General features: G+C 39.1%; 1 protein-coding gene and 1 pseudogene across 1 annotated transcript; both read left to right on the top strand.

Moving 5' to 3' along the window:
* Nucleotides 476-2280, top strand: LOC109125095 (nitrile-specifier protein 2-like). The gene is made up of 2 exons (XM_019240970.1): nucleotides 476-496; nucleotides 1189-2280. Exons 1-2 carry the CDS (start codon nucleotides 476-478, stop codon nucleotides 2092-2094), a joined length of 927 nt encoding a protein of 308 aa, XP_019096515.1. The 3' UTR covers nucleotides 2095-2280.
* Nucleotides 4366-12981, top strand: LOC104779314 (annotated as a pseudogene).

Genomic DNA, 13479 nt, shown 5'->3' with positions numbered 1-13479 from the left:
GAAAATATTATTTTAGAAAAGATAATGTTACTGTCAAAAAGATAAGTGTTAGTCTTTCCCTTGGCCACCTTAGTTATTTTGTTGTCTTTTGAAAGAAAAAAAAATGCATAAGAATCTCATATAACTTGATTAGTATATACATGTATGTATTATAGAGCTCAAATGTCTTTCTCTTTCCCCTTAGAGATAACATGTTTTAAACAGTAACATGCTAACATGTTTTAAACAGTAACATGCTGTAAAAATAGTTAATAATATAAAAATGATAATAAAAGCGAAATTAAAAAAGTCTATCAAAAGTTGTTTATAAGTGGGTGATATTGAATTATATGTATCTAATATATCAACAAAATAATTAGTATCTAAATAATTTAGAACTCCAAGGTTTTTCGATAAAATGCTGTGAAAATGTTAGTATAGATTCATTTTAAGTATATATAGTTTTACTCAAAAAATATGGAATTTTAATAAAGTAATGTTATTTAGTATGATTGTTGTACGTTGAATTAGGTGGTTTGATATTGGTCAGTTTGTTCGCTACAAAAAAAGCTCAGATCATTTCCATGTGAACATTATTAATAGAAAAATATTTAGGTGAACTTTTGTGTTCGCCTCCTCATTTTCAACCAATCAGAATCTTCTATATATTATCTTATTTAAAAAATAAATCAAAATTATTTGTCGGTTTGGGTTTACAAATAAGGTGATTAGAGTTTAGATTTTATAATTAAAACGAAATTATATGTCGGTTTGGATTTACAAATGAAGCGGTTAGGGTTTAGATTTTACAATTAAAATGAAATTATATTTCGGTTTAGGTTTGCAAATGAGGTGGTTAGGATTTAGATTTTACAATTAGAACGAAATTATATGTCGGTTTCGGTTTACAAATGAGATGGTTAAGGTTTAGATTTTATAATTAGAATGAAATTATATGTCGGTTTGGGTTTACAAATGAGATATATAGGGTTTATATTTTACAATTAGTATAAAATTATATATCGGTTTGGATTTATAAAAGAGCGATTTAAGTTTTTAATTTTATAATAATGTGTACAGATTTTATTTTATTATTTTATAAGAAGGTGAATAAAGAGGTTCCTTCACCCATAGGGGTGAAGCCAAGTATTGTTCTTATAAATATGCTACTGTAAATTGTGTTTTAGCTATATGCATTATCATTGTTAGGTGGAGCAAAAGTCAAATGAACCTGGACCAAGATGCTCGCACGCTATAGCAATGGTTGGAGACAAAATGTACTCTTTTGGAGGAGAGTTAACGCCAAATTTCCACATCGATCAACATTTATACGTCTTCGATTTAAAGACTCACACATGGTCACTTGCTCCTCCTAATGACGACTTTCCTGACCTCCCTTGCTTAGGCGTTTGCATGGTGGCCATCGGCACTAACCTCTACGTCTTTGGTGGTGGTGATGGCCACCGTAATTACAGCGGTTTCTACTCTTACGACACAGTTAAAAGCGAGTGGAAACTCATAACTCACGTTGATAAAGGACCAGCACCCCGTAGCTTCCACGGAATGGCTACTGATAACAAGAATGTCTATGTCTTTGGTGGAGTGAGTACTACAGCACGGGTCAATACACTTCATGCTTATAGCATTGTTGATCAAAAATGGATTCAGCTTCCGAATCCTGGAGAGTTTTGCAAAGTGAGAGGAGGACCAAGGCTCGCAGTTGTGCACGGAAAGATTTGGGTTGTGTATGGATTTAACGGGGATGAACTGGATGATGTTCATTGCTATGACTCTGTTGAAGGTAAGTGGACTAAAGTGGAAACAATTGGTGAAAAGCCATGGGGGAGGAGCGTATTTTCGATAGCAGTTTTGGGGAAATATATTGTTATATCTGGAGGTGAGGTTGATATGGACCCAAAGGCTCATTTGGGACCGGGGAAATTGACCAGTGGGACTTTCGTGTTGAACACGGAAAATTTGACGTGGGAGAAGCTGGAAGAAGGTCAAAAACAAAACTTTATAAGGCACATATATCTGGTAACTGCTTCATTGAGCTTATCGGCACATATATCTCTGCATCATATTAGCATGCTTTTGTCTTCACAAGGCAATTAGCAATGATTCTGCGTGAAGCGCTTAACACCAAAACAAAACTTTGTATATCTAGTTTTTATGACTTTTGATTGCTAATAATAATCCGTTTGGTTTCTCCAGTGTTATTGTGGGAGAGAACTCAACCGTCTTTGGGAAAACGCACCAAGCAGTGACGGGGAAGATGATGAAAATAGGATTGAAAAGGGTGCTGCAGCTTTCAATTCCTCCTAGTTACCGGGAAGTGACCCCATGTATGTCTTTCTTCCTCGAGTCTCAAACCAATGACCCAAACCTTTCTGATGTTCAAAGTTAGGTTCCTTCACTATCCCTCCTTCCCTCATGTTTATGAAAACTTTTGTAATATTTGGGACTTGTACTCTTGGATTTTTTCCTGAACTTATGTTGGATGTAAAATTAAACTTATGTCTTTGTTTAATTTCATGTTTGTTTAATTTCATGTTTGTTGTGTTTTAGTTGTAGTTTTCATAATCAGTTTTGGTATTATAAAATCAAATAATTCATTTTAAAAAAAATGATAATTAAACAGTCGTCAAACAGTTACCTAAACGTACACAAAACATTAACCAAAACAGTCGCAAATGAGTAACCAGATCAATCGCTAAAGCGTTGCAATTCAGTCGCTAAATTTAGCGACTATTTGGCGAGGGAAAAACGACCATTATTATCAGTCGCCAATTAGTAGCTCCATTTCGACTGTTTAGCGACTGATTATTTTAGCGACGCCACTGTTTACCGACTACGCATGTCAGTCGCCAATCAGTCGTTACTAAGTATTTTGCGACTGAATAGTGACTGTTTTTGTAGTCGGCGATTCCATGTTTTCTTGTAGTGCACTTTTGATGGTGAAGAGTTTATTGAGCTACCGTGCAGTCTATTTGACTTTAAATTGATGATGATTTCTTAGCCAGAAGAGCTAAGAAATGCCTTATCGGATTTGAGGCAGCTTGAACAATGGCTGTGAAGCTCCTTCCAAAGGGGAACTATTGGGCCTGACCATTTTATAGTTTTTTTCCGAGGGACCATAACATTTTTTTACTTGCTCTTAGACCAACTTCGTTGAGGCTGATCTACATGTTGTAACTTGTAACTAGCTTGATAGACAAAAGGATCACCCCAAGAATACTATACTTCTGTTAATACGTACTGAAGTAGTTTTCTTTCAAAAGTAACCATTAGATGCGTTGCGTATTATTTTTCTTTAGTGTAACAAATTCATGGTTTCTTGGACTTATATTAATTAGTTAGACACCGTAGGAAGCATTTCCCTCACATTGAAAAAGAATGTAAACGTTTTTGAGAATTAAATTACTATCGTTGTCAAAAGAACATAAAGCGTTTGTATAGCTGGTTGTAGGCATGACCAAAATCAAACCGTAACCGTATTTCGGACCATAACCAGACCGTATCCAAACCCTAACCAAACCGTAACAGTATAAAATGGTTAAAAACCGTAACTGTTAACCGAATATGTGGTCAAATTATATTAACCATAACCGTTAATTAACTGTAACCGTATCAAAACAGTTGGTTAACCGCATAGTTAAACCGTAATTTGTTAACCGTTTTAAAAATGTAATAAAATATACTAATAATTATTTATTTAATATGAATTATATGATATATAGAAATATGAGTACGCTAAAATAACATATTTATTGTAAATAAATAATATCAATTATATTATATCATCAAATAATTTAACCGTATCATATTATTAAATACCGTAACCGTATATAACCGTAACCGCTTCAACCGGAACCGTATTTAACTGTAACCGTTTAACTGTTTAATAAACGGTTATGGTTAAGGTTAAACAAAATTTTTAACCGTAATCAGTGGTTGATAAACCGTAACCGTGGTCATGTCTAGCTGGTGGGGTTGGTTCTACTGTCACATTATATAAGAAAAAGATCACTATCCACCAATCTAACAAAGTTACTCTCATCCTTCATCGTACTCTCTTTACTCAGGTTACTATTTCTCTCTTCTTTTTGGTTTTACTTTCTCTTTCTTCTTGGAAATTTCTTGACTCTTGATCCACAAAACAGCATAATTTGATTATTTTATTCTTAAAATGTTTTGTTTTTCCTCTCTAACTAGTGAGTACTCTTGAGTATTACAATATTTCAAAGAACTTATAAACAAAAGGAAAATTGGCAAAGCAAAGATAGCATAGTGTGATACATCCTTCGTTTCGGAACATAAAAGTGATTTTTTGATATAAGTGAAAAACATAGTTTTTGTTGTTTCATTAGGAAGCAGATAGAAACAATGTCTGAAAAGGTGGGACCGATGGGTGGTAACAACGGAGAAGCATTCGACGATGGGATTTTCGATGGTGTTAAGAAAATAATTGTTGGAAAAGATATTCGCAATGTAAATTATATCAAGATCGAATACGAAAGGGACGGAAAATTCAAAATCTGTGAACACGGAACAAATCGCAGTCGATTACAAGAGGTAATGATATATCATAGCTTTCTTATTCAAAAGTCCGGTTCTTATCAATCATGTAAAAGCTAATAATCAATTTGTTTTTGATGAAAAATAAAATCTAGTTTTCAGTGGATTATCCGAGTGAATATATCATAGCCGTTGGTGGAGGCTACGATGATATTTTCGGTTATGGAGCAGCATTGATCAAATCGTTACTCTTCAAAACCTCTTACGGAAGAACATCTCCCATACTAGGTCATATGACGTTATTAGGAAATCCAGTTGGGAAAGAATTCATGCTGAAGGGTAAAAATGGAGGAAAACTCATTGGTTTTCATAGACGTGCTGGTGAAGCTCTTGATGCCATTGGACCTCACTTCTCTGTTGTGGATTCGTCTCTTAAGCACTTTAAACTTAAAGGTGGGAATGGAGGGTTTGCTTGGGACGATGGCGCTTTCGATGGTGTTAGAAAAGTGCTTGTTGGACGAAATGGTAAGAATGTGGGTTATGTCAGGTTTGAGTATGCCAAAGGCCAAAGAACCATACCGCATGCGCATGGGCATAGACAAGAAGCCCCACAAAAGGTATCTTTATATAATAGCTTTGTGTTCTAAGATATTAGTATTATTATTTTCGCTTTTGATTGGAGAAGTTTTTATATTTTGTGGCAGTTTGCGGTGGATTATCCTAATGAACATTTTTTTTTTTTTTTGAAAATATGTTAAATTAGATTCAAAAAAGAAAATACATTTTTACATCAGTGTTCAACAGAAATTAAACCTTGTTTGTTAAAAACAGAAACATCTGATTTGGTAGAAAAAACAGAGGAATTAAAAACGTGATGCTAGCCAAAAGCCCAGTCCGTCTTCATACCGGGCATCACCTGTAAGCTGGATCGCAAGCAGCTGGTTACGAATTTGTCTATCAATCCGTTGAATAAGTTGAGCTTGTGGGGTGGGAGGAGCTTCATGGCGACGGTCATTCTGTTCCCAACAAAGGGAATATACGCAGATCTGCAAAACGTAGCGGGCAAGAAACCTGGTAGTTCGATGGGGCCAAGTCGAAGAAGCAGCCTGAACAACAGTGTGCCAATCCGTGGAGTACCGAGTGGAATAAATACGAGTGGCTAAGTTGTGCCAAAGCCCAGTAGCAAATTCGCAAGAGAAAAAGAGATGGTCTCTCGTTTCAAGAGCGTTGTGACAGAGAACACAAGTGGGAGCCGCTCCAATGTTCCATTGCATCATTTGATCGCCTGTGGACAGTCTATTTTGCACTGCTAGCCAAACACAGAATGAAAATTTCGGAGTGGCATGTGTGAACCATACCCCTCTACTCCAGTCGACTACAGCAGAGGCGTGACGGAGGTTATTCCAGGTATCTCGGGCAGAAAAAAAAGCTTTGTACTCATCATTCTTCCCTTTCCATAAAACTTTATCCATCTCTGAGTTGCGGTTAAGCCATTGCGTATGCAACACGTCCTCTATGGAGTTGAGTTGGGCTGTGTGATGACGTCTCCGACGACGGTCCCAAGCCTCAGCAACGGTGGCATGTTGACCGATACCCATATCAATGATTCCCCTCGTACCAACTAGAGGCATAAGACGACCCAGACTAGACCAGTTATCAAACCAAATGAAGTCCTCCGGCCATCATTGACCTTAGTCCTAGTGAGAGGTTGCGCAACATCCCGAAACTTCAAGATTTTTTTCCACATCCACGAGCCCAGCTGCGTTGCCTCAACTGACCAGAGAGATGAATTCTTGAGAAGAGTTTGTTTCACCCATATAACCCACAGTGAATCCTCACAAGAGACAATACGCCAAATTAGCTTCAAACAGCTGACATCATTAGCTTCTTGCAGAGACCGAAAACCTAAACCCCCTTCAGTCTTTGGTTTACATACGTCCTCCCAAGAGACCTTACCTTTGTTTGTGTTAAGCTTTGGTCCAGACCAAAGATACGCTGAACAAATCTTCTCCACAGTTCGAATGCACTCTCGGGGTAGGCGGTAAGCAGCTAACCAGAAGTTACAAATACTCCAAAGAACAGAACTGATTAAGTTGAATCGACCGGCATACGAGAGGAAACATGCTGACCAGGATCCAATTCTTTGTTTGATATGCTCAATAAGGGGAAAGTAATCCGCTGCAGAGAGACGCTTAGTGACTAGAGGGAAATCTAAGTATCGAACCGGCAGTGTACCGACTGCAAAAGAGAATCGATCCATTATTACTTGTTGAATCTCGGGGGAGACTCCCGCAAGGTAAACTGTTGTTTTTTCCATACTTATACGCAGACAAGATCTCTTTGCAAACTTCTCAAAAACCTGGACTATTCCCTCTATGGAGCGAACACTACCATCAGAGAACACGAGCAGATCATCAGCAAAACTGAGATGGGTTAAGCCAATGATCTTGCAGCGTGGGTGATAGGCAAACTGTTGTGAGACTGCCGCTTGATCCAACATTTTTGATAAAACGTCCATAACAACAACAAACAAGTAGGGAGAGAGAGAGCATCCCTGCCGTAATCCACGTTTACTATTGAAAAAACCCGCGAGTTCTCCGTTTACTTGGACAGAGAAGGAAGGAGTGGTTATACAGAGCATGATCCATTTGACAAAAACAGGAGGAAACTCCATCGCCATCAGTGTGTTTTGCAAAAATCCCCATTGAACAGAGTCGAAGGCTTTTGAGATATCAATCTTAATAGCAAATCAATTAGATATTGTATCCTTGTGATAATCCTTGACCAATTTCGTAGCAAGTAAAACATTCTCAATTAGGAGTCTGTTCTTGACAAAAGCAGACTGATTCCCGACTATGAACTTTAGCAACACTGATTTCAACCGGTTTGTTATTATTTTCGAAATAACCTTGTACAAAACATTGCAGCAGGATATTGGCCTGTAATCCTTCATCTCTCTAGCCTTAGACTTCTTTGGAATCAATGCTAAAATTGTTTAATTGACTCCCTTGGGCAGGAAACCTTTGACAAAAAACGACTGAACCGCCAAAACAAACTCATGACCCACATAGTCCCAAGCTGCTTTATAAAACTCTGAAGTATACCCGTCCGGACCAGGTGATTTATCATTTGGCATTGCAAATAAAACCTTCTGAATCTCTTCTGCTGATACAGGTCGAGTCAAAAGAGTTTTTTCCTGTTCAGAGCAGCGATACAACATCAAACCTTGTAAGACATCGATTGAAACCTCCTCATAATCATCCGGCACCAACTGCAGGAACTCCCTAAAAAACCTCTCTGCTTCTAATTTAATGTCTTCCGGATCCTTACAGATAGAGCCGTCGGGTCTCTGAATCTCCCTGATAGAGTTCTTCGCCGCACGTTTAAGCACAGCCCTGTGTAATGTTTTGTTGTTCTTATCCTCAACCTGTAACCAGTGCAGCTTCGATCTCTGCTTAAGGTATTTCTCCTCCAAACTAGCCACACGCTCCCACCGCTCATAGGCTTTGTTCTCCGCATACATCGCTTGAGGCGAAGGGCACAAAAGTGTCAGCTCCTGCTTCTTACATAAATCCTCATAAGCCTCCTTTGATTTCTTAATCAAGTCACCCATTCTATTCCTAGCTAATTGCCGCAGTATGGGTTTCAATGCTTTCAACTTCTTAGAAAACCTATGTAGCGTGGATGTGGACATGTGCAAAGGTTCAGTTGTTTGCCAAGCTTCACGGACAAACGGTTTGAAGTCAGAGAGACTCTTGATAGCATTTACAAACTTAAAAGGTTTTCGAGGAGGACGTGTATTTCCCCCACCCGCCGTTAGTTCTAGCCGACACCTCATATGATCTGAGCAACCCCCTGCCTCGAAAGCACTATAGGATGTCGGAAAAGAGTGCAACCAACGAGCATTCACCATTACTCTGTCCAATTTCTTGGAGATGAGATCGGTCTCCCTCTTGTTACTCCAAGTAAACAAAGGGCCATGAGCTGCTAAATCGGAGAAAGAGCAATAGTTCACAATACTTTGAAAGTCCCTCATACCAGCCGTGACCACAGGCTGACCATCAAGATGAGAATGCTCCGACAAATCCAAAGTTTCATTAAAATCCCCCATTATCATCCACGGCCTGTTACCAATAAGCGGGCTATCTGCATGATCACGAAGCTCCGACCACAGCTCCCTCCTCTCTGTTGCCGTGTTATAACCATAGATAAAAGAACAAAAAAAATCCTCATCCTGATCAGGCAATTTGATTGAACAAGTTATCATCTGTGCACTTTTGTAAAACGGAGTGAGAAGGACATCAGGTCCCCACACTAGCCAAATTCGACCCTGACGATTGTGCTCGTAATTTGTTAAAACCGACCATTCATTAAAAACTTTCGATGCCACCAATGAGACCTTCCTCTCTCGTACTCGTGTTTCTATCAAACACCAATCTTCATCTTATTTCCCTCCACCCATTTCTTTATAATGGAATGTTTTTTTGATCTGTTTAAGCCACGGACATTCCAAAAGAAACCAGACATAATTAATGATGTTTTGAGTTCTTCATACCCGCTCCACGAGTAGAAGAAACAGTGACCGTTTTATGAGCTGTTTTAGAATCTCGGGGGAGATATGGTCGCATAGGGGGTTCTTTCGTCGATGTATCAGCCAGTGAGATTGAAGTCTCCACCACTGAACATCCTTGAGGAGCAAACTCCTTTGTAATCTCTACTGGAGGCGTCACAACCTCGTCTGAGATCACCACGTCCCCATCGTCCATGTCCTCATTTCCACTCAAAACAGAGTAGGAATTCGATAGTGTCGAAGCCTTAGCCGGAGAAGAGTTGGTTCCCTTACTAGGGCTACGACTCTTCTTCTGAGGGGTGCTCCAACCATCCGCATTCCCCGGTGAAGTCGCTACCAAACCCACAACAGCCGAAACATTAGTTTCCCTAGGTGTACATTCCCCTGCTACAACAGTTTGTGCTACCTCTAAAACCCTGTCCTCCTTCTCCAGGGTGTCCGATATGTCTTTCTCCACCAGAGCCGACAAACTACTCGCCGTAAGACAAGAGTCTCGTAAATGTCCCCATTTGTTACATCCAGTGCATCTTGGTGGAAGCCAAGGGTACGAATAGCGTATTACCGCATCCAACTCTCCATCTTCTTCACCTCGAATGACAAATTCACGTGGTAAATCCTTAGTGAGATCAGCTTCAACAAGGATTCGAGCTTCATCAAAACAGTCACATGCTTCAGTTTTTGGGTGGAAACGAACTGGCTTCCCCACACCACTTGCTAAGAACTCCAAGTATTGAACTATGGGAATGCAAGTATTGAACTAATGCAAGGTAAGTAATGAACAGGATACTAAATGAATGCAACAGAAATGCAACTAGGGTGAAACAGGACAAACACAAATCATAAACACAAGTTCTGGGTTGGAACTCGAGCAAGCACTCGATCGAGTGCTGATCGAGTGCAGGGTCGAGCTGGACAAATACGCAAAACAGAGCAACACAAGAAAAACAGAGCAATACCAAAACGAATCAAACAACAGGATTTAAGCTAAGAAATCAATAAACAAGGAAGGTCTTGAGGAGGGATTCATGGGCTGGACTATGATTGAGGTCATCTAACTTGGTCAACAAATCTCAAACAACTTGAGCTAATCTCTAGACATATATTTCTAAGACATGTTTAATCCACTCTCATGGCAAGAAACAATCAAACTCATGCATCTCTAGACTTGTTCTCACAAAGTAAAGAATCTACACAAGCAGGCATTAAGCAATATGTCAAAAATCAAACAAGACTTCTAATCTCTTAGCAAGCCTAATGATAATCTCTAGATCTAGCCTTATCTATGCTCCTTAGACATTGGTGTGATGCTAAGAGGCTTGAAATCAGATCCTACCCTCTCAGATATAGGATCAGCATTAAGAACATCTAGCCTAGAAGAGATCTACAACAATCAAGCTTGACCAAATCAAACAAACCTCAAACACAACCCAGCCTAACCCATCCTCAAGATCCTAAGCAACTACTCACAAGCATACATGATGAACATCAAAATCATAAACCCAGAAAATACTGAAACTTGCATCATTAGAAAGATAAATCAAAGATCTACAATATTGAAGAAAGAACCAAACTCAAATTCTCAATATTAAGAAAGTTATGAAACCAACAATATTGAAGAATTTAGTCTTTTTCTCCTTTAAAAGAAGTACAAGATCTAAGAAAATAAAAGTGCAAAAGGAATAATCCCAAAAAAGGTAAAAACTAGGTTTTTGACTCTCTAAAAAGCTGGACTATTTTGGTGGCTGCATGTACAAGCTCTTATATAGAAAAAGTAGTGGAAACCCTAAAAACGCTAAAAGACAAAATAGCCAGGCGGCTCGACCAACTCGACCTGGTGCTCGGTCGAGTGACCGGTCGAGTTGGCTCCTCTTGTGCTCCTCCCACTCGGTCGAGTCCCTCTCAGCACACGGTCGAGTGTCTGGTCGAGTGGGCAGTCGAGTTGGATTCCGGACCTTGGTTCTTCAGCCTTAGCTCTCTTGCTTTCTCTTTATGATTGCTTCACTTCTCCTCAGCATTGCTTCAATGCTCCTTAAGCTCCAAAATCACCTGTTTATGCATGAAAAGATGCAAATGCAATGCAACTAAACTCTAATGCAAGAACAGTCCTAAAGCTATGCAATAATTGTCAAAATGGATAGCAAAAGATGTGAATATATTAAGGGAAAACAGGGTAAAATATATGAACATCAAGGAGCTTTCTCATTGAGAAATTTCCCAATTAAGAGATCTTCCCATAGAGGCTTCGACCCCGTTAAAACCTCCTTAGGCACAATAACCCTCTCCTGCCCATCTACCTTCTCTACCACGAACTTCTGTTTCGTAAACACATGTTTTTTAGCCACCGTAAGAAACGACTTCTTATCCGGAGCGTCACCCTTCTTCACCAACCCTTCTGACCCAGTGACCTGCTTAGATCCCGCTTGCGGAAGCGGAACCTCGCTTGGCCCCCTCACATTATCATCAAGCCCCACCTCTACACGAACATCAGACCCACTTTCCGATCCGAGAGCAACCCCAGTGTCCTCCATAGAAGACCCGGACGACGGCATCCGTGGCCGTCACGAAAAAACCCTAAATCGCCTTTTGAATCTCCCTTGCCACGTCAGCAGAGAGAAAAAAAAATTTGTGTCGTGGTCCTCAAAAGGAAGACGTCAAAAGGAAGAACATCCCCTGCTTTTGGGACTGTGGTTGGTAGTAAATTTGTGTTTCAAGAAACAGGTTTTAAACTTGTTGGGATTTATGGTCGTTCTGGTAATGTGGTTGGGATTCTCTCGGTGCATATTTTGCCCCTCTTCCCGCTGGAGCTCCATCTCAGGTTCCCAAAAAGAGTGTGACCAAGATCAACATTTCATCTGGTAACGGGGGAATTGAGCAAATCAAGTTTGATACTGTCGAAAACGGAGAGACAAAGGAAGGAATTTTGCATGGTGTGAAGGCTACAAATATCATTTCCACGGTACGTTAGCATTTTTTTTTGTTACACTCGAGAAAGTTTTAGACGTATATGTATTACTTACATTTTGATCTAACTTTTCTCTGAAACCTTCAGATTGCCGTAAGCAATTATCCTGATGACTATCTCGTTTATGTCGAGAGTTGGTACGATTCTTCCAATGTCTTCCAAGGAATTAAGTTCAAAACCGACAAGAACACTTCTGAGTTCTTTGGTTATAAACTTTCTGAGGATGATGGTACACCGTTCTCTCTTCATGTCAAGGATAAGAAGATCATTGGCTTTGCTAGATTCGCTAATACGAATCTCAATTTTCCTGGAACTTACTTTGTACTTAACCATTCGGCCTTGACTCCTTCTACTATTAAGAAGCTACAAGCAAAAGGTGGTAATGGAGGTGCTTCCTGGGATGATGGTGTTTTCGATGGTGTTAGAAAGATACTTGTAGGTCAAGGAAACGATGGTGTAGCTTTTGTCACGTTTGAGTATAACAAAGGCACTCAAGCAATAATCGGTGATGGTCATGGGAAGAAAACATTACTTGGAACTGAGACGGTTCTTTAATTCTTCTCTCTATTCTCTTTCTAGTTTCTCCCAATAATTGATTTCTTGACCTAATTTTCCTCTTCTTGTTTTTTTTTATGTAGTTTGAGGTTGACTATCCAAGTGAGTACCTCACTTCGGTGGAAGGTTACTATGATAAAATCTTCGGAGTTGAAGCTGAAGTGGTAACCAGTCTGACGTTCAAGACTAACAAGAGAACGTCTCAGCCGTTTGGATTGACTGCTGGGGAACATTTCGAGCTTAAGGAGGAAGGTCACAAGATCGTTGGGTTCCATGGGAAAGCTAGTGATGTGGTTCATCAGATCGGAGTCCATGTCGAGCCCATTTTCACCAATTATAGGATTACGCTTTAGTTCCTTCATTTTCTTTGATGATTTTGTAAAATAAGGTCAGGTGACTCAGGTCCATGGGCCATGCTTATGAATTTGTGTGTGTGTCTTAGTGTCACTGCTTTATGGTAGCGATCATGTGATGTTCTGCTTTGATGTGTTGTAGTTTCTATTTACATCTTTTGCTTATAACTGACACACACAAAAATAGATTAGGTCAAGCCCATAACAATATATCACGTACTTTTAAGATCTTGATTAGTTTTTGTGTTTGTTTTTTAAAAAATTTAATACTTTTTAGTTTTCAGAAAATATTTTCTTAAAGTGTTTTGTTTGGATTTGTACATATAAATAATAAATAGAAAAGACGTGAAAATTTTAAAAGTCGTTGCTAATTATTTTTTTATAAAAAGTGTAAATTTGTGGAGAGATGATACATGAGTCCGGGTTGACTTTTTGGGTTAGATTTTTTCGGACTAAAATCTCATACCCCATTTTCATCAAAACAATTTTTCAAAAACTCCTCAGTGGTAACAAGACAATATTACCCTTAATGAAAGTTGCTA

The sequence above is a fragment of the Camelina sativa genome, chromosome 3 (assembly GCF_000633955.1).
Source record: "Camelina sativa cultivar DH55 chromosome 3, Cs, whole genome shotgun sequence".
In the NCBI taxonomy this organism is placed as follows: Eukaryota; Viridiplantae; Streptophyta; class Magnoliopsida; order Brassicales; family Brassicaceae; genus Camelina; species Camelina sativa.
This window is presented reverse-complemented; position numbering and strand designations above follow the sequence as displayed.

Coding starts and splice junctions, on each gene's coding strand:
- LOC109125095 (XM_019240970.1), top strand. CDS start 476: ATGTTATTTAGTATGATTGTT. Junction 497..1,188: donor TGTTATTTAGTATGATTGTT/GTACGTTGAATT, acceptor TATCATTGTTAG/GTGGAGCAAAAGTCAAATGA.